Source organism: Onychostruthus taczanowskii, unplaced genomic scaffold (assembly GCF_017590055.1).
Source record: "Onychostruthus taczanowskii isolate IOZ18803 unplaced genomic scaffold, ASM1759005v1 scaffold63, whole genome shotgun sequence".
NCBI lineage: Eukaryota > Metazoa > Chordata > Aves > Passeriformes > Passeridae > Onychostruthus > Onychostruthus taczanowskii.
Window position 1 is genome coordinate 740,002 of NW_024504012.1, and position 21,067 is coordinate 761,068.

Below are 21,067 nucleotides of genomic sequence, written 5' to 3' on the forward strand. Positions count from 1 at the left end.
GCTTCAGGACTTCTATGAATTCATTTTCGTCAAATTTCTTCTTCCGTCGCTACCTTTACAGATAAATTCCTAGATGTTCACTTTAGAAGTGACAAAAACCCAGACCCTAAGCCCGTGTATCAGCAAATGAGCTGACATTCCTCAGTTTGGTAAAGCAGGTGCTATAACTGGCACCTTGTTCTAGAGAAATGGACTTTTTCAGTGCTGAAGGGCTGTGATCTGCCTTGGGTCACACTGTCTATAAAGGACATCTGAGGGCAAATGCTGCCTCCTCTACATTCCTGCTGTGAGAAAGAATGCCATTGCCTTACTGTTTCCTTCCAGGGCAATTTTAATGCCCAGTGGAGCTATAGAATTTTTTTTGTTGGTGCTCACTGCGCTCATTTAGTAACAGTGTCATGTTTTTTTTTGATAAGGAAAACACTTAAAAGAGACTTTTGGTAGCATTACACCAGTATGTTTTTACATGCATACAGCCAAATGCTCTGTAAATAAAAGCTACATTTTCCTTGCAAATGGTTTGATAACCAAGCCTCTTACTCACAAAGTCCCTCCCAGAGTACACATTGTGACATTACAGCTCAGGAACAATTTCCCAACAGTAACTTACTCCCTGGGTTTGCTGCAAAAAGCTTATTGTGCATTTGTTGTGTCTGTGGTGGTGGGTGTTGAGGGCACTGTGCCATCCACCCAACTTCTACTGGATTTGGGGTTTTTTTAATAGATGCAATGTTAGAAATGGAAAGCTTAAACCTTGCTGGAGTTGATCGGGGAGGTCTTTTCAACCTTAATAACCATGAAAATGATGAGCAGACACAGAACAGGGCACTTTTTATAAGCCCATCTTCCTTTAAAGGCCGCCAACAGAGATTTATTCCCCTTTGATCACTATTTACCTCCACAACATGAGCCTAATACTCTTTTCCCGATGAAGGAAAACAACACTTTATTCTGCAAAATTAATCTAGGACCTTGACAGCCACGAGCTATGGGGCATCTGCTCTAAAATGAGGGGGAAATTTCTGATGGTAAAACCCAGCCCGAGCCCGCCTCAGCCGCCCCTCACACCGAGCAGCCCGGGCGGCGGGAAAGCCCCCGGTCCCACCGACCCTCAGAGCCCGGGAGGCCGGGCAGCTCCTGCTCCCGCCCGCCCCTCAGAGTCCTCGGGTTGGGAAGCTCCTGGTCCCGCCCGTCCCTCAGAGTCCTCGAGGTGGGAAGCTCCTGGTCTCCTCGGGGTGGGAAGCTCCTGGTCCCGCCCGTCCCTCAGAGTCCTCGAGGTGGGAAGCTCCTGGTCCCACCGGCCCTCCGAGCCCGGGAGGCCGGGCAGCTCCTGCTCCCGCCCGTCCCTCAGAGTCCTCGGGGTGGGAAGCTCCTGGTCCCAGCCGTCCCTCAGAGCCCGGGGAGCGGGAAAAACCCCCGGTCCCACCGGCCCTCCGAGCCCGGGAAGCTCCTACTCCCGCTGGTCCCTCAGAGCCCTCGGGGTGGGGAAGCTCCTACTCCCTCAGAACCCGCGGGGCAGGAAAAGCACCCGGTCCCGCCGTCTCGCAGAGCCCAGGCGGGGGGAAGAAGCTCCTGGTCCCGCCCGTCCCTCGGAGCACAGGGCGGGGGGGAGAAGCTCCTGGTCCCAGCCGTCCCTCAGAGCACAGGGCGGGGGAGAGAAGCTCCTGGTCCCGCCTCCTCAGGGCCGGAGCGGGCGGGGCCGGTGGCCGTGCGTCACTTCCCGCGGCCGGAAGGTTCCAGAGGGTCCGCGGGGAGCCGCCATGGCCGTGGCGCGGGAGGAGGTGAGGCGATTCCCGACTTTGTTCCCTGGGTGCAGGCGGGGTCCTGGGCCAGGGATAGCGGTGGGACCCCGGCTGAGAGGTGGGGAGCCGTCAGTCCCCGCGTTCGCTGAGGGCTGTGGACTTGGAGGTGTACGGCGGTGCGTGTTGAGGGAGCTGTGCCGTCCGCCCCGCTTCTGATTCCTGCTGTTTTTTAATGTATGAAGAGTTAAGCACTGAGAGCTTAAACCTTGTCGGACTTGATGGTCTTGGAGGTCTTTTCCAGTCTTGTGCTCTGAGATGGCCGTGGTCGAGCAGGGGAGTTGCACCCTTCCAGCCCGACCCATTCTGTGAATTAGGATTTTATGGTTGTACGCACCTACAGGTCTGGACAGAGGGTGAGGAAGGGATGAATCCGTGCTTAACTGGTTGTAGTGGGAAACTAAACTACTGACTTGATAAAGCTGAAATTCCAGCATCTGGAATACGTGAAATTGTCATAAAAAGCTGTGAGCGCTGAGTACAAAGAGTGTGTCTAATGTGTACTTGTGGTCCTTTGTTTTTGAACCAGTTGCAGAAAGATTTGGAAGAGGTTAAAGAGCTGCTCACGAATGCCACTAGGAAGCGGGTGCGTGACGTCCTTTTGGCAGAGAAACAAAAGCTGGAGCTGGAAATTAAGAAACAGCCTCAACCGAAGCCAAAAGATGTGGCAGAGGAAGAAAAGTCATCGCTGGGAGGGTACACAGTGAAAATAAACAGTTATGGTAGGATTATTTTTCTGGAGCTCCAGCATCTCTCTGAAGAGATGGCAGGGTGGCATTATTGGGAGTCAGAGTTGGTACTTAGCAACACAGTGAAGCCTTAAGCACATCTCCAGTATTTATTCCACACTGGAGGCCCCAGTTTAAAAGCTGCCACATGTTTACTTGTCATCTGAACCCCAGTGTGTATTGATCATGTTTGTGTGATAGTGTTTGGTGGGATGCATTAAGTATCCTTGCTATACCAGCTGGTATTTTTCCATTGCTTAGCAGGAATGAAAGAGTAAGCTTTGGCTTCTCTGCTCCCCATGTAGGTGAGAGGAGAGGGAATTGCTCAAGATGCAGGGAGTAGGGGAAGAATTGGGTCAAGGAAACTGCAGTGGGAGCAAACAGCTGGCTCTGACTCCCCCTGCACAGCCTGGGTTGCTCTCTTTTGACCTGAGCTGATACATGGATTTTCTGAGAATTTGCAGGGATTAGGGAACAGGGCTACATGGGGGGACCTCCCATTGCTCTCAAGTTATTTCTGAACAATTCATATTTTCCTTTTATCGCTCTGAAAATTGCTTCAGTAAGGAAAAGACCCTAATTGTTCTAGGAGGCTTTGTGGGGGAGGTTGGAGTGCATGAAGCTTATGGAGGAAAGGCAGAACTTAATCTCTTTTTTCACTTCCAGGTTGGGATCAGTCAGATAAGTTTGTTAAGATTTACATCTCTTTAAATGGTGTCCAGAAGCTTCCAGCTGAGAATGTGCAGGTGAATTTCACAGAGAGGTGAGTTCATCTTGTAGCGCAACAAGAACACTGAAATGCAGGAGTGTTGGATTAGCCTTTTTTTTCCCCTCCACTCCCTTTTTTCTTTTTTTGAACTTCAGTGGTGTTAGCTTTTAGTAGCACTTGAGGGTATCAGGGTGTTTTCATTTTACACCTCACCATGCTTGACAGGGCACATAGTGTTAGCCCTGGATATTCGTGGTGATACAGCTGAGGTGTACATTGAGGAAATTTGGTTTTCCAAGTTTGTAGGTAGAAAGGATCCTAAAGATCTTGATTTGTTGTGAGTCTGGATTGGTCCTTTTAATTTCTTTGTTAAAATGGAACTGAAGATTTTGAGAGGCCTGGGAATAAAGTAATTCAAGCCTGTTGGCTTGCTGTCCCAAGAAGTACTCTGCTTTCCTAAGAAATACACCTGCTAAAGGGTTTTCAGACAGTGTAGCGATTGGAATATTTGTGCCTTTCCTCCCTCCACTTCCTGGGTCCAGGTCATTTGATCTGCTAGTGAAGAATCTGAATGGGAAGAACTACACCATGACCTTCAACAACCTCCTGAAGCCCATCTCTGTGGAAGGCAGCTCTAGAAAGGTCAGTGCACCTTGTTAGAGGTGATTTAGGGCCCTCACAGAGTATCGTGTTCATTGCCTGGCTAGTTCAGGAGACTCCATTCTGAAGTTCAGTCTCTCGCTTCTGCTGCTGTGTCTCTGCACTGTGAACATGAGTCTTGCTAATCTGCCATTGTCATAACTGCAGAATTAGTCTCTGCAATCCTATTTCAAGAGATCATGTCTGGCTATTTAATAGCTCACCAGTAGGATTTCAGAAATAATTAAGCAGAAAATTCCACCAAGTGTTCATTGCAGCTTTGTGCTTTTAAATACCTCTGAGAAATTCTTTGCGATTTTAGATTTGTCAGCAGACTGAAATCTTGGGAAGCTTAAATAGGCTTAATTCCCAAAGCCAAGTCTGGAACCTGCTCTGCCTTAGTAAGGGTGTTTTGCTCCAGAACTGAGCACTGGTGTGGTGGTTTAACCCTAACAGGGCATTAATTTTCTAAGGGAAAAATTAACTCTATCCCTGCCAAAACCAGGACTACTGGTAACATTGTACTGCTGCTGGCTGGTGATACCCACACTCCGCTGCTTGTGGCACCTTTCCAGGCTGAGGTGTGTCACATACCTCCTGTGACTTCTCTGTGGTGCTTGGTGACATCAGACGTGAAGAACTACTGCCTCAATTGGAAATTGGCCTAAAATGAGTACAGAGTGAAACTAAACCAGCTGGAATAAATGAGAGTGATGCTCTGGTGATTTTTAACACAGTGTGAAAGCAAGCAGTGGTCATGTACTTGTTAAGCCGAGCTAAAGCTGCGGTAGACCCTTGTCTGCTGTGGCAGGCAGGACTTCTCTGTGAAATTTAGGTCAGGGTTGCAAGTCAGCAGGCTTTGTAACTTGCAAACATGTTGCAAGATTAAGCAATATCCTAAAACTAGTTTCTTGTCCTTGGAGAAATAAATTGGAGGAGCCTCTACCTCAATTTGGTATGCTTGGAGAAGTCTAGTAATTAGTCACTCTTTACCAGGCAGTCCTGGGTGCTTGAGCATCCTTCAAACCACTGGATGGTGTTCCTGCAGCACTTCATGTTCTTCTGTATTGCTACTGTAAATCTGTACTAGTACTATATTAACCACATACATAAATTCTCCACAGTGGAGTTAATACTTTGTACCCTGGGGCTGAGTGCATGCTATAATTTTTGTATGCTACATAATAATGGATAGCTGCGAGAATTGTTTCAGGAATTTGTGAGTGTGGAAGCGGCTTATGTTACAAGCTAACTTGACTCATTTTGACCCCTTTATGAAGCATTCTGAATTCATGGCTTGCTGTTGTTCACCATACAGATAAAGACAGACATGATCCTTGTCATGTGTAAGAAGAAGCGGGAGGAAAAATGGGATTGTCTCACTCAAGTGGAAAAAGAAAGCAAAGAGAAAGAGTAAGTGTCTTTTCAACCCTCCATCTTGTTATCCATTTCCTGTTCTCTGTGTTGTTTTAGGACTGTTTTTTGGCAAAGCAGGTCTGTTTTCTTAGATGGTATTCCAAAGTCTCAAGCCAGTTTGTAACACTTCAAGTGCTTGGGAGCAGCAGGCAGCTTAGACTTGCACAGGTATGAGGCTGGAAAATGACAGCAGGAAACACCTGGGGACATGATATCTTATAAAAAATATATATGTATATCATATAATGATTTAGTGTTATTTTACATGTACAACCACCTTGGAGAATGAGAACACAACTGAGAATTTTATCCCTGCCAACAGTTCATTTTGTGTATGTTTTTAGGGTGATTTGCTAAAACTGATCAGGCGTAAGTACCTGAATTTAGGGCAAAACAGCCTTGTCCACTCAAATGGCATCACAGGAGATTTAAGAGGAAGTGACTTGACAATTAATGCAGTTTTCTGGAGGGCCAGGGTCACTTTGTTAAACCTGTATTTTGTGCAGAGAATTCCCGAAGATTTCCTGTTTGTCAAACGAGCGGCTCCAGAAATGCCGCTCCCAGCCAGGGTCTGTACAGCCCTGAGCATGAGGAAATCGCTCCCTCTGCTGATCAGTTTTCATCTGCTGTGTTTTTGAGCTAGACTGCATTAAGACTACCTACAGGATTTTGGAAAATGGGATAGACAGGGCATTATTTATAGCTGGGTCATACAGGCCACATCCTCCACGGGTGCTGACTGTGGGTGGCACTGTTCATCGCCTGAGAAAATTGCTTTGAAATGCAATGTGTTAAGAAATCAGTTAACCTCAGGAGATCATTTGAAAAATGGGAAGCAATAAAAAAAGCCTTTTGGGTTGTGAATGTGGTCTGTCCAAAGAGCTTGATGTGGTCATTTCTCCATTTTTATTCACCCATCACGTAACGCAAGGCGGGTGTTGGCATTTTCTCTGCCTGTTATATTTCGCTTCTGCTTCCTACAGCTAGTTTTGGGAGTGCTTCCAGGGTCACGTTTTCTGCAAAATGTTTCACATCAAAATACTCTCCCACCCCATGGGACATCTCTAGGTATGCTACTCAGCTTGCACTTGGTTTAAGGGTGTTTCCTAGGATTCTTCCTGTTTGGAAGCTGACTGAGACTGCTGTGATCTAAAGACTTTGCCAAAGCAAAAGTCCCGTTACCAGGATGTTTCAAACAAACCTTAGCACTTCCTTGTGTTGGGTATTCCTGACTTTCTCATGTATCTGTCTTGCAGGAAGGCTGCCTATGACACCGCAGATCCTAGCGAAGGGCTTATGAACATTTTAAAAAAGATGTATGCGGAAGGGGACGATGAGATGAAGCGCAACCTCAATAAGGCCTGGGTTGAAAGCAGGGAAAAGCAGTACAAAGGGGACATACCAATGGATATCTGAAAGCACTCTAAGGGCCGCCTTAAAACTGATCTTCCGTGTGAGACACGCTGTGCTGCAAAGATCATCGTTTACATAACCTTCTTCCAAGCAAAGACAGTCATTTTCCATTTCAGGTTGGAGAAAATATTTAAATAAAATAGCTTATAAAGCATTTCTGTCAGTCAAGTGGTTCAGCATTTCCTGAGGAGTGAAGCATAGGGTATATTGAGAAAACCTCTCAGATGAGTGGGGAATGCTGTGAGACTGAAAATAGAATGTAAAAGTAAAGGAATCTTACACTAGGGTGGGTCAAGGCCTCTGTTGCCAGTGGCAGCTGGACCCGTGTGGTTGCTGGGGCTAGCTAGTGTCATGCTCACTTCACAGGGTATAGCTTTCTGATTCAAAATGGGAAAGTGCTGAACTAAAGGCATGTCACAAAGGGAGAACTGCTGGAGAAAGCAGAACATCTAAGCATTTGATAGTTAAGCAGAAACAGTATGGTGTTAATCCTGTGTTACTCAAATTTAATGATTACTCTCAGAAACTATTCCTGTCTAATTACTATTACTATGAATTTTGGAAATCAAAGTGTTTGGGCTAGCTGGGAGCCCATCTTTGAGATAGCAGCAGTCAGGATGCAGTCTGCAGCCATCAGCAGGAGACCAGGGACAGGGAGCTTGCCCTGGCTCCAGCAGTGTAAAGTAGGAAGCAAGGGATAAGCTCCACTTTCTCCATCAACTTTGAAAGGGTTTTAAGGTAAGAGGTAATGAGGTGGCTTATACACCAGACTATAACTCAGCTGGGTGTGATGGGTGGCTGTCATTTTCTGCTAGTGCGATTTGGCCTTTTTGCTGCCACCTCTCAGCCCCTGCTGGGGCAGGGGACGTAGCAGCCACTGCCCCCCCTTTACTGCAGTGCTTTGAAGAAGAGTACAGGGCAAACATGACCTTAGCAGCAAGCCTGTCGTTAATCGTGTCCTTCCTGCCTCCTTCTCACGTGTCTCCCAAGGACAGATTTGTTGTTACCTGTGAATTAAGGAAGCCATTTCTCTCCTGTCAGGGCCTGGACTAGGGCTTCCTTGCCACCTTGTTCTTGAAGCATGGGACCGAGCGCTGCACTACGAACAGGAGAAATACCAGCACAGTGCAGTTTGTAACAGGTCCTTTAGCCACTTTGTCTGCTCGTTAATACACGTATATATTGAGTTAGCATAGCAAGAGTATCTGAGCTTGAGGCCATGTTTTATTCCCACTCTGTGCTTGCTCTTGGTTCACAGCAGAATATCACTTTGTCCTGTTGTGTGGTTTTACTGATGCTTTTACCCAGATTACCATGATGAACTTACCGTATGATGGCAACAAAAAAAAATGCTTAAACGAGCCTTGCGCTGTATGTCTTTATTTCTATACTGCCCATACCACAAACCTCAGCTTAGTTCTGCACCCATCATGTACTGATTTTTCTCACAATCAAACTGCCCCTCACACACTCCAGTTCAGTGCAGTTGTGCTGCTGCTTGTCAGCTGATACCAACTGTAATCCAGTGAGTTTAATGAATCAGCACAACTTCTCGTCCTTCCCTTATTAGTTTGACATTGATGCTGGGCTCTGAGGCAGGACAGTCTTGCTTTAATTACCACACAAACGAGCCTGGTTTGTTTCATCTGCCTGAGTGCATATCCACGTGGAGATTACTACCACATGGCTCTCTGTACACCGGACATCTGAGCGTGGTCAGCGAAGTGGCGGAAAACAATTCGGCTGAGCCTCCACCGCCGCTTAACCCCCCGAGGGCGGGACGTCAGGACACAGCGGTTCCGGATCCTCACAGGGCAGCTGTCCCGCGGCAGGGCAGCGATCTCTTTATCGGCCACTTCCTGAAACAGAAGAGCACAAAAGTTTGTGGGATTTAGAGGGGCCTGGCTGCCAGACCTCAAAATCCATAGCAGAGTAGGTACCATCACAAGTTTCTCTACCACCTCATGAATAAGCTTTGCTATTTAATTGGGAGCTTTCACCTCACTCTGCCCACCCTTTCTGGGCATTCCAGCAGCGAATGGAAACTGATCCACATGGAGACCCCCAAATTAATCCTATTACACAGACAGAACGATCTCAAGCCACTGATTTTAACCAGTCAAATCAGATTGTCTCTGTCCCTGTTCCAGGGTGGGCTAGCCCTCTAGGAGACCCAAGATTTAATCTTATTACAGACTGAATATCCTCAAACCAGGAATTATAGTTAGTCAAAAAAGCACTTGGCTTTCTCCTCATTGCAGTCCTTTCAGATGAGCTGAATTTACATATATGTTGTTTATTAACCTGCTGAGGTAGCATGCTTTGATGTCAGTAAAAGGGACTGGAAGGTGTTACAGGATCTTCTTTTGGGGCTTTTTTCTGTATTGGTTTTGCCTCATAAGGACATCCAACACCAGTCAGACTTGCCCAAGAATGGTAAAGTGAATATATAAAAGCAAATTCATATACTTTTCTCTCCCAGGATGTGTAAGTATGGCGAGATCAAAGATAGGAATAATCTGATATGGGCAAATGTTTTGGGTGCTTACTAAAGCAGGCTGAGAGCAGGGAAGTCAACTTTTAAGAACAGTTTTAACACCCAGCTGTGATGCAGGTTTCATATTCTTGTAAATCAGGCAAGTAAAATTAAATACTTCTAATTGCACAGATTGGTGGTTTGGGCTAGATCAGGCATTCAGATTTTTAAATTAAAAAATCTAGAGTTTATTATTCTGAATTACTGGAAGTAAAGAAAATAGGTTTGACAGTGTATGTTAGGGGCAGTGTATAGAGGGGGGAAATGTGACTTCACTGTATTTAGTGTTACATATGCTGCTTACACAAACACTGGTTTCAAAAAACCCAACGCACACATCCTCCAGTCAGGCGAACGTGCTGTTGTAAACACCCCCAAAAGGCTGAAGTCACTATGGAACACGACATGATTCTGTGCTTGTGAGCTGGGGAAACACATCTGTCACCTGGGACAGCCATTTGGATCTACAAAGTGACCGCCGTGGCCCTGAGCACGCCAGAACAGCAAGAGCCACGTGTGGCTGGGTACAGGCAGCTGGCAGTACCTGCAGCTCCTTGGGGAGGATGGAGTTCTTGCGGATGGCGTTGATCCGCAGCCTCTCATCTGCGTACTCATAGGCCATCTTCCTCCTCTTGACATCCCGCAGCATCCTCCAGTCCACATAGTAGCTCCGCACCTGCCTTGGGCAGGATGAGGGAAGAACCTGATCAAAAAAATAGAATTTGTGATACCTGCCTGTTGCACAGTTTGCCCTAGTCAAGTATGAATTGTTATTTCCATAAAGCATGGAGCTGGAAGGGACTGACAAATACCGATTTCAGTGCCTGGCCCCAACACGGCCCCCACAATCCCACCGTGTGCCTGAGTGTTGTCCAAACAGCTTTTGAGTTCTGGCAGCCTTGGGGCCGCCACCACTCCCTGGGGAGCCTGTTCCAGTGCCCGACCACCCGCATGGGGAAACCCTTTTGCTAATATGCAGCCGAACCCTCCCCTGACACGGCTCCAGCCGTTCCCTCGGGTCCCGTGCCTCCGGTATCGTTTAACTCCTGGATCCCACGTTACACCTCTTACACCTCATCGCTGCCTGCATCTCCCTCACGAGGGGCAGCACCCATCTTTGCTCTCTCTGACGACTAAGAGAGCTTTAGCTTTCACATTTTCCAGATTCCATACTGCATTAGTACACAACTCTGAACGTCATATGAAGTGTTAGCAAGTTCTTTTCACAGAGACACAAAGAGCCCCAAGCTACACCGAACGCTACAGAACACCGGACCCACGATGTTCCCGCTCCGCGGGGCCAGGGCCGAGCCCGCAGCGGTCAAACACTACCCGCATCTCCCTTGCCCGCTCCCCGGTGCCTCGGCCGGGCGGATGGTGTCCCGGAGAGACGCGGGGAAGCAGGGTGAGAGGAACGGAGGGGAGGGAGTCGCTCTGACCTGCCGAGCCGCCCTCAGCGCCCAGCACAGCGCGGCCGCCGCCATCTTGCCGCTGCGCCGCGCATGCGCGCAGTCAGGGCGGGTGCCAGCCCTCAGGCCGCCCCCACCTCCTCCCAAGGCTGCATTCCCAATGTGCCCGGGTTTTTTAACCCTCTGCGGCTGGAATTGCAAGAGCCCCAGCCGCACTTGAGGGCTGTGCTGTGTATATCTCAGAGCTGCTGTCGGGGCTCGCTGGCACCTCCCGGCATTAGAGGCAGCTGGATCTGCCACAGGAGCATCGCGGGCAGGCCTTGCGTGCAGCAGAGTTATCCCGGGCTGAAGGGGAACGGCTGTAAAAATGCCAGGAAAAGTTGTCCTAGCAGGGAAATTGACGCGGAGGCATCGCCCTGCCGTTGTGGGGTCCCTGTCCGGAGCTCTGCTAAAGGCTGGCCTCATTCTGTTCCTTAGGGGCCACCTTTTGCTTGTTGATCACCTAGGGCTGCTCCTGAATTCCTAGGTTTATACCTGTGGCTTGCAGGGGATTTTTCTGCTGGTGGATTTTGAATTGTAGAATATTGTGCATTGGAAGGGACCCATAAGGATCATCGAGTTCAGCTTCTGGCCCCGCACGGGACAAATCCAAGAATTCCACTGCGTGCCTGAGAGTGTTGTCCAGACTTTTGGTAATATCCAAACCTCCGGGTAAGTTACAGCACTTTGCAGACAACACTGAATAATCATAACCCCAAACAGAGAAAAACAAATGGGAAATTCTGCTTCCATTGTTCTTTTTCAGTGAGGGAAACTGTCCTGTTCCACTGACTGGGGCTTTGCTTAGGCAGCATTTAAAATATGTCTATTTCCTGGTTTCAGGGATTACGCGCATCACGGTTTTGATGTTGAATTTGTAGTTTTCTGTTTGTATCAACTCATTAGCTACATGCAAAAAGTCATTCAAGAAGCTGGTTCTCTCAGTTTGTCAAGCTGCTTGCTCTGTGTGTGCTAGTTACTTGGTGTATTATACTGGTCCAGAAGTATGTGATAATCTGAAAGAAGTAGCTAGGTTGGCTGGCTATTCAAATTTTATTATTCATACTACAGTCAGCTGCTTTCCTAGGTGCTTGCTGTGGTAGCTTTCTGCTGTTTGCAAGGGGAGAATTTCAAGCTTTGTAATTCTCTATAGCTTGCTATTTTTCCAGATGGTGAAATTAATTGGTATATATATCAGCAGAGCAGATAAAACAGATGTCATCAAAGGGGATCTGAATGTTACAGCATGCATTCTTTTCTACAATATTTTGTATATTCTGTATATATAGTATATATTATATATAATATTTTGTATATATCTGTATATTTTGTACATTCCCCTTTTGTGTTTTTAGATGGTCCGGATGCAGGAGGAATGGGTGAGGATGCCAAGGAGAGCTATTTCTTCAGCCAGGGCTGACTCCCTCGCTTGCTCAACGGCATCACCTGGGTGACTGGCACTTCTCCAGCTGCCACTGACAAGGATTAATGATGAATGTTGATATTCTTCAGGCTGCTACCATCTTCTGCTCCCTCAGCACAGCTTCTGGTTACAGTAAATCAAAGGAACTGTTCAGAATCTGAGCTAAAAACTGGGCTCAGTAATGCACCTGGTTAAATAAACATGTGGGGAGTTCTTGAGGTTTGTCAGCTAAAAAATGGGCTCAGTAATGCACCTGGTTAAATAAACATGTGGGTAGTTCTTGAGGGATTATTGAAAGTATTATGCTGAATAAATATAGTGTTTAACTGCTGCTGAGTTTAAATTCTTTTTTTTTAATTTTTATTTTCTGATGTACTCCACCTGCATTTCTCATCATCAATATTACAAATGTGCTTGTTAACATAGTAGCCTCAGTAACAATCCTGTGATTCCTGCAGACATGTACAGAGCTGGAGAGACTTTCTGGCTTTTGACTAGTAGTAGAGCATAAAACAAATGGGAAATGGTGCTTCCTGCTGATGGGCAAAAGGAATGCTGAGCAGTGGAATCACTCCCAAAGCCAGCCCGCAGCTTAGGTGGTTTGTGAGAAGGAAACGCCCCGAGGCCTCTATTGGTTCCTTTCATCTGGTCTGTGGGTTCTTAAACTCGCTGCAGGGACTGCTGCTGGTTTGCAGATGGAGTGGGAAGAGGGGAGGATTTGGTCACTTTTGGTTTGCTCAAATTGCCTTTGCAAGTGGTGCCTGCATCAGAAGGGCTCTCAACCAGACAGTTGAAAGTACTTGATAGGTAAGAGAAAAGAATTTTTAATTTCTTTGAGATTCCTATTGGTTTTGGGTTTTTTTGAGGGACGACTGGGTAAAGTGGCAGGAATGATTAACAGTCAGACTGTTAATTAGACTGAGACAATTCTTTTGTCATGTGTGAATGTCCAGTGAGATCTATTTGTGCTCCCCTGAAACATAAGGAGGGGTGTCTCCACAGGGAGAAAGCCATTCTCTGTAAATAGCAAGTTTCTGGGCATATTCATTCACTTAATTCTGTCCTTTTTAGGAAAAAAAGTGCATTCTGCTGTTTCAGAGCTGATATTATGGAAATCCTCACCTGCAAGCTCCATCCAGCCTGGCCTTGAGCACTTCCAGCTGTGGGGCAGCTGCAGCTTCTCTGGGCAACCTGTGCCAGTGCTTCGCCACACTCCCAGGGAAGAATTTCTTCCTAACATGCCATGATAGGTGTTTTAGGGGTTTAATTCAACTGGAGATAGCTAATCCTGCATTTTGAAATGCTGTCTCAGGAGTCGACAGCCCAACCAGTGTGACAACCAACTGAATGATAGAAGATACCACCGCTGTCTCATGGAATAAGATGGAGGCTCCCTTAGAAAGGTGTGGGAATAAACCATATAGACTCCATTTCCTTCATGGTGGAAAAAAGTCAATCTTTATTCACATAACTCCTTTTTATACAGTTTTACAGACCTCATGTGGGACTTGGTCAGTAGTTTTCTTGCCAATTACTTTTATTGGTTAGTAACAAGTTGTTGTCCTGTATTGATTGGTCACTCAACCTCTTGGTGTCTGTGTGCAGGGACAGTTGTTTAAGATAGTTTTCATTTTTCTATCTAACAGTGTAAATCCAGTTTATACAGGTGCTGGTTGTTTTTTTTACCCAGGAATAGTTTGTTATGCTAACGAGCTGCTCACACCTGGATTGCTTTCACATGGGAACTTGCAAAGTGCCAGCTTGACAAGGCCAGCCACTGATTTCAGGAGAGCAGGTTTGATTTTAAGAAGCATTTTAATAATTTTTCCACTTTACTGCAACAGACAGGTACATGGAGAGATACACCTTGGCTGGTGGAGACCCCAAGGACTTGCAGGTGGGCAGTGAATATGACATGATCAATTTACTGGATCTGAAGTCAGACATGGAATGTCACTGACATCTGGGCACAGGAGCAAGAAGGCAAGCACCAGAGCTGTGACAGGTGAGCTGTAGCAGCACTGGAGGGAGCTGAGTGGAATTCAAACTCCTTCATCCATTTTACTTCTTTTGGTAAAGCTTCTTCTGCTTGGCACGCATCTTCAGTGAGGCAAGCATGTAATTGTTACTAGAGTGGCTGAACAGGTTTCCAGCACAGCCTAGGACTCTGAGGCCTGTTGTGTGTAGGCTCCATGACAAGGGACCAGTTACTAGAACTGGAACTAAAGTCAAAACTCGAACCTCATAACCACCTGCAATGTGTAATTCATGCCTTGCCTTTAAAGTGCTACAAACCATATCCAAGCATTTCTTTGGGTGACTGCTGTAGCATTTCCCAACAGGACAGGGGGCTCATACGCATTTCAGACAGATAATCATGGCAGAGTGTTTGTTAAAAAGGAAAAGCATGTTTATTTGGCTAATAACATAAATTAAAAAACATGTGGGAAATCAGATCTCCCAAACAGTATATTTGCTTGCTGTCCTTTGGTGGCAGGGAGTCTCCATTGGAAGGGTGTTTGCAGCTGAATCTGCAGCTAGATTGGGAAACTTCTTGAACTACTGTCTTAATGAAATTTTGCCTCTATTTCCACCAATCCATCTGTGACTATGAGTACAGAAGCAGTTTCTACTGACAAATTGTCTTATATATGTGCATTTCTTCACAAAAATTACCTGGAGGAATACTTGGGGTGCTCAACACAGGATGTTAACCAACATATTTAATCATATAAATTAGACTAGACATAACAGGAGATGCCTCGGGGGAATTTGTAGGACTGTCTGAAGCTCTCACATGAGGGGATCAGTCAAGCAGTGGTGGAGCTCAGGCAATCCTCTACTTTCAGGCTGGTTCATTGTCTCCAGCCAGCCCATGTTCTCACTGGTGCAGATGTCTGGGCAGCTCCTGGAGCACACAGGGAGCTCAGTAGTGAATAGCAAAGCAGCACAGTCTGTACTCAGCTGCAGTGAAATTAGACCTAAAGAACAAACTTGATTTTCATATCACACAAGAAAATAATTTCCTTGGTTTTTCTTGTCACAGGTGGGCATCTCATACTGCTAATGAGCTGTGATTACTCAAATTCCCAATTCTCAGCGTGTGCTGCTCTAGGGTGGTACAAACAAGCCTCAGCATCTTTCATTAAAATGAAAAGTAATGTATTTTCATCTCACAAAAGAGCTGAGGTTAGTACATGCAGGTGGTACATCACATTAATACATCACAACTTTTACCATAGCTAATGTGTGGTAAGTCACAGTGCAGCTAAGCTGGTGTGTGGTAAATTACACTCTGGCTTGTTGTGCATTTGTGCCCTGGAATTTAGAGCCTCCAGCAGGAAAAGAAATGCTGTTCCAATAATTTGAGAGGCATCTGCAAGACCTTCACTGCTTAGGCTGCTAAGATGTATTTAATAGTTCAGTGACTTAAAAAATCCTAATAAACTAAACAAAAAAGTTGTTCTGTAAAGGTCATGGGTTGTATGGCTGCCCTCAAAGGGCCACATTACTGCAGGCTGTTGTCTTGTGATGTGAAATTAGGACTCCTGAAATCTAGTGTTGTGCTTCCATCTGAGAATTGGGCAGGGAAAAGATTGCAACAGTGGGAGGAATTTGAAAGTGACAGAGAGCTGCATTTCACAGATTCTGAGCAGGTGATTTGGGTTTTTTTTCTTGGTTAATTCCCAAAACAACTCAGGCAAGGTGTTGTGACCTTCAGAAAGCAAAAGCCACTAACAGCATATTCTGCCTGAGCTCTGTCTCTGCCTGGGCAGTGGTTGTGCTTTTGTTGCTCCCAAAGAAAGAGTCCTGCTCCAGTAGCTGTGAGGAGGAGACCTAAACCCCAGCTGAAATACCTCAGAATTGGGCACCCCCCACCCCCCCCCACTTGGCAATTCAGGCATATCCTTGGCAAGAAATAAATGATGAGAGGTGGAAGAAATCAGCAGGGCCCATAAGGGGAAGGAGTAAGAGCAGCCCTGTTTGGACACCCATGTTTTTCACTCAGCTGTTCCACGGAAACCAGCAGCCCATCTCACCCAGTGCAGGGCAGAGGATGTCTGACCCTGCCAGAGCTCAGCCAGCTTGGCTCTGATATGCAGATATGGTTACCAAAGTACCAAGAATGGCAGGACATGGAAGCAGTTAGCACATCTATTTTATCTTCCTTGCACTGTATCCAGCAGAACAAAATTATTTGGCTCCACAAATAAGCAATGGTGACTCGCTTAAGCAGCTGTTATTTACACTGTATGGTCAAAACCCAGTTTACAGCTAAAGATAAAACTCCTGTTAGATTTACCAGTTTGGGCTGGAGAGAAAAAACAAGCAAGGAGTTTTGTGTATACAGTTTTGGATACACAAAACCCCTTTTAGGTCTTTAGACATGGAATAATTTCCCCAATTTCATTTGTTTTTCCAAATGTATTTGATAGTCTAATAAAACAGTGGTGGCCTGTGGTGGCCCTCTGCACCCATGGGAACTGCCAGCTGGCCTTTAAGGGCAGTGCTGTGAGACTGCAGCCTCTGAGGCTGCCCTTCCCATCCCTTGCTTCTTAGGATGGATTTGGTACCTTTTAGCTCCCTCTCCTGTCCAGCTGCAGATACATATGTAGTGAACTTGTCTGAGGAGGTTTCTGGGTTGTTTCACTTAAAGCAGTTATTTAGACCTCTCCCAAATGAAGCACAAGTTCATTAGATAATGGAATACTCTTAACTCATGAGCCTGGTGTAAGGTGGTCTTCAGTTGTAATGAACAGACAGCATTTTAAACAGCATGGGCTGGGCACTGCAGTGCTACTGTCCCTTCTCTTACATTTGATGTTTTGATTTCTTCCTCTCTGCCTTTTTATCTGCTTTGAGCAGTAGCACTGCATGAGGAGTGCAGCATTTCCTGGGAGGAGCCAGCCTGCTCGACTCTTCTCACTTATCTAAAACAGACAAAGCACGGCCTTGTGTTTTTCTGTGGCCTTTTCACGACTGCATTATTTCACTGATGCATTATCATTTTTGTTATGCTTATCCTCATTCTTCAGGGCCAGGCTTTTGTAGCCTGGTTTGTACAGGAAAGTCAGACAACAATGTGCCTATGGATTCGTATGACTATGAGTCCTCCAGGGAGATTTGTGGAAGAGGTGGGAATTGAGATAAATGATTCATTTATAGTTTGATATAAACTCAGGTGTACTTCAGGGCTAGAGCACTCTTCCCTGGAGGCCAGAACTGCCCACCAAGGATCTCCTCTGTACAACTTGGAAATCCACTAAAACCTTACTCATCAAATTGTTTCCTTAAGATGTTCCTAAAATATGTAGAATATAACAAGCACAGGATGAAGATTAGGAAGAAGCTGCTTCTGGTGTTGCTACTTTCAATACATTTAAAAATTGGATTTATCTTGAGGGAAGCACTGCAGGCCCCTTGTTGGCACCTCATAAGACACTTTTTGATGACTGCTGTTGACTGAAAAACTCTTTGATTCCAGTGAAGGAGCTGGAGTATCCCATATCCAGCACAGACTGAACTGTGAAGCTCTGGGTTCCTTTATATTCCTGCATCTACTAAAAAAACCCTGAACCATGACAACAACAAAGCCTGTGAAGTCATTCTTCATCTGCAGTAGGGGAACAAAGGGTGGAGGTTCTCAGCAGGCCACATTAGAGCTGTGCTCCAGCACTGGGGCATAGAGCCTAAACCTGTCCTATGTGTGAGTGCTCCTCAGAGATGAGCCTGATGGACACTGGACATCCTGAGGAGCTCCTGGACATTGTACAGTTGAGCCAATTGCTGGGCTCACAGAACGTCCCAAACCAGATGTGTAGAAGGCTTGCAGTGTTTGGTCTAGGCTTCTGCTGCTTGCCAGCTGTAAAGGCCACTGGTGGACTTTCAGCCCCAGAGCTGCACTGCAGTTTGTGTCTTTCATTTTTGCAGTGGTGTAGCTGGACTTCCCCTCTGCTGCAGAAGAGCTTATCTGTTCCATCAGCTGATGCAACAGCTCAGGGCATCTTCCCCCCTTGCAGGAATCTGCTAATTGGTGAGATAACCCAAGATATCTGTCCTGTAGTGAGTTATCTCTGGTACCAGGGAGGTGGAATTCCCAGCTGGCCATAAACATCTTGCCTTGAGAGCAGATTGAAGGGAGATAAGCCTTGAATTTCTGACTGACAGACATTTCACTTTACAAACTATAAAAGCTATGCAAAACCTTCACAAAGGAGAAGTGTTTTGCACATTCCTTGGAAATGTGTAGAGACCTCTCATCAAGGTTTGGGCTGCTGGCCCTGAGTTGCTCTTCTGGAAGCTGAGTTCCATCTCTTGCAGCCCTTGGGGACGATATCCATGTGCCAGCTCCCAGGCAGTGGGGCAGGCCAACAGCTGCCACCTGCAGCTGGGCCCTGTGCTTCTCTCCCAGTACCCTTGTCCATAGGAGCTTCCCAAGGTGAAGTGCCTGCTCCTGCTTTGCTGATGGGCAGTTTTTCCTGCTCTGTTCACACAGTGAGCTTCCCCTGCCTGTATCCCACAGACTGCAGCCAGGTGCAGCAGAATAGGAATGCTCCAGTGGCATGTACACCATTTACCTGAACAGGGATGGCAGCAGGCTGCTGCAGGTGTACTGTGACATGAACACTGACAGAGGCAGGGGGATACTGAGTGGGGCTCTGCTCCCCTTCCTGCTTTTTTATGAATGTAATAACATGGACATGATACAAATGTTATGAGGCTTCTTTCTTGTACTGTGACATGAACACTCACAGAGGCAGGGGATACTGAGTGGGGCTCTGCTCGCCTTCCTGCTTTTTTATGAATGTAATAACATGGACATGATACAAATGTTATGAGGGTCCTTTCTCTCTACTGCACTCCTGTGTTTCAGCTCCTTCCTGAATGGAGCAGCATGTCTTAGGGAAGGTAGTGGCTGCTGATGTACCCAACAGGCTGGGGTTATGTACAGTGTATGTACAGTGAATGCAGTTCAGCTGATGCCTGTTAGTGTTCTCATTGCTAGTGCTGTGAGCATGCACCTCAGCTCTGGCCACACAAGGAGGTGCTGAGTGACTCAAAGGAATCTGAAGGCAGAGGCATGGATGCCTTGAGGTGGGGAGCGTGTGTGAATGTGGAGCAGTGAGGTCTGAGGTTCTTTGATAGCAATCTCCTTAAACAACCAGAGAAAAATATTAGCTTTTTCACCTTTCAGTGATAAGCACTGAAATAAACTGTTGTGTGTTACTGCCAAGCCCCTCTGATCTTGGTGAAGTTTAGAAACCCAAACGCCTTGTGGATCTTGTCTAAGCTTGTTTTGTCTTAAGTGTTCAGATCATGCTCAGATTTGTGGAAAGTACATTGCACAGCTAAGTATTTGTCCCAGTGCTTATGTGCAGCCAGAAAATGCAGTGTGTGAATCAGAGAATCCAGCATTAAATAGGGCAAAGTTTTGGAGCAAGAGTCTTTAAATGTTCTGGGAAAAATAATGTTGCAGTACAGCCGGTCTTGTGCTGGCTAAGATTGTTTGTTTCTTCTGATATTTCTGTTTCTTGCCAGAAACTGAGATAAGACAGCGTAAACTTGGCAAATTGTCATGAAGCCTCAAGCAGAGAAGGAGAAGGCAGGAAATAGCTGGTTTAACCAAAATGGTCATGGGATGAGAGTCTAAGACTGCAAAGGTGAACAGGCTTCCTACTTTAAAGAGTAATTGTCTTCTATGTCTAGGTCTTGACAAGCTGCACAACCTCACAAGCAGCAGCTCCATCTGCTACGAGCTCTGTGTGGATTTGTGGGCAGCCAGAGAATCCGTCTGTGAGCTCCTCCAGGTTGCCTCAAGCAGGGACAGATCCAGGCTGTCAGTGGGGAATTGCAGAGGCAGTGCTGGTGAGGAGGGCCTGGCACTGGTGCTGTCTCTGCACAGGGAAGCAAGTGCTGGCACCTGTGTATTTGTCTTGCCAGCAGAGTGGGAGCTCCTTAGGTCAGGGTGGATCAGATGTGGTTCTCTTGGAGGAGAAAAGCTTCCTAGGGAGACTGAGGAGAGTGTGCCCATGGGCCTGTCTCATGCTGAAGACAGGAAAAAGGGTTGCTTGTTCATGGGGAAGAGAGGGCTCTGTGACCCAGGGAAGTGCCTGAAAAGGCAAGCTGGGAAGTTTCTATGAGGTAACCTGTGCTGATGGGGCATCAGCTTCTGGGGCTTCCCAGCTGAGAGGGAACAAAAGTGTCTTTTATTCAGATGGGAGTTTGCTCAACAGCAGTGCTGGCTTCTGCCCCTGGTAAATCCCTACTATTGCTGTCGTGTCCATAGTCTTCCATTTATCCTTTAATACCCTCTTGCCATGAGGTTTATATCTTCGGCTGGGAGGATGCACCCCTTGGACATGCCCTCAATAGCAGTGCCTTAGAGATTTGTGTGCACACCTGTCCTGTGCTGTGGCTTTTCCCCTGCCAAGCCTGCTCTGTCCCACATGAAGGGTGGATAAGCCCTCAGGCTGAGCAGCTGTAGTAACTTAATTATCTGTGTCTTTGATCCCTTCTTTTAGGGGATGCAGGGACCTACCACAATGGCTGGAAGTTCACAACATGGGAAAGGGACAATGATGTGGCTCTCAGCAGCTGTGCCCTGACACACCACAGTGCATGGTGGCACAAGAACCCCACCTGGCCAAGCTCAGTGGGAAGCATGGGGAGAGCAATCACTGAGGTGAGCAACAGAGCTGGTGTGCTGATTATCCCTTCATAGCCTGGAGAAAAGACACAGAGCTGTGTTTCCTTCCTGTCTTTCCTTGGAGCAACAGGGATTGCCCTCCAATTCATTTCCTTAGAAAGCAAAATGATCCATAACACAACTTACAGCTCTCACTCTCTCTTCCCTGGGTCCAGAGGACCTGAGCTCATGGCTCCTTGCTTCTTGTGGGCAGAGATACTTAAGGTGGAGATGTCTTGGTCTCTGATGGGAACACCTAAAGGAACACTC

General features: G+C 46.7%; 2 protein-coding genes across 2 annotated transcripts; one reads left to right on the plus strand and one right to left on the minus strand.

Moving 5' to 3' along the window:
* The first annotated feature begins 1,631 nt into the window (after window positions 1-1,631).
* LOC121344285 (calcyclin binding protein) lies at window positions 1,632-6,858 on the plus strand. The gene is made up of 6 exons (XM_041420101.1): window positions 1,632-1,781; window positions 2,329-2,521; window positions 3,194-3,290; window positions 3,779-3,878; window positions 5,194-5,288; window positions 6,548-6,858. The coding sequence occupies exons 1-6, from the start codon at window positions 1,761-1,763 to the stop codon at window positions 6,705-6,707; spliced, it is 666 nt and encodes a 221-aa protein (XP_041276035.1). The 5' UTR covers window positions 1,632-1,760; the 3' UTR covers window positions 6,708-6,858.
* Window positions 6,859-8,068: 1,210 nt separating this feature from the next.
* MRPS14 (mitochondrial ribosomal protein S14) lies at window positions 8,069-10,790 on the minus strand. Its single transcript, XM_041420100.1, has 3 exons — window positions 10,680-10,790; window positions 9,785-9,943; window positions 8,069-8,563 (listed from the first exon to the last, which is right to left on the minus strand). The coding sequence occupies exons 1-3, from the start codon at window positions 10,722-10,724 to the stop codon at window positions 8,381-8,383; spliced, it is 387 nt and encodes a 128-aa protein (XP_041276034.1). The 5' UTR covers window positions 10,725-10,790; the 3' UTR covers window positions 8,069-8,380.
* Window positions 10,791-21,067: the final 10,277 nt, after the last annotated feature.

Bases quoted from the DNA above. Each gene is read 5' to 3' on its own strand.
- MRPS14 (XM_041420100.1), bottom strand. From the start codon at position 10,724: ATGGCGGCGGCCGCGCTGTGCTGGGCGCTGAGGGCGGCTCGGCAG. The intron at 9,944-10,679 runs GTCAGAGCGACT...TTTTTTGATCAG, and splicing joins CGCTGAGGGCGGCTCGGCAG to GTTCTTCCCTCATCCTGCCC. The intron at 8,564-9,784 runs GTACTGCCAGCT...CTTCTGTTTCAG, and splicing joins TCCTCCCCAAGGAGCTGCAG to GAAGTGGCCGATAAAGAGAT.
- LOC121344285 (XM_041420101.1), top strand. From the start codon at position 1,761: ATGGCCGTGGCGCGGGAGGAG. The intron at 2,522-3,193 runs GTAGGATTATTT...TTTCACTTCCAG, and splicing joins AGTGAAAATAAACAGTTATG to GTTGGGATCAGTCAGATAAG. The intron at 3,291-3,778 runs GTGAGTTCATCT...TCCTGGGTCCAG, and splicing joins CAGGTGAATTTCACAGAGAG to GTCATTTGATCTGCTAGTGA.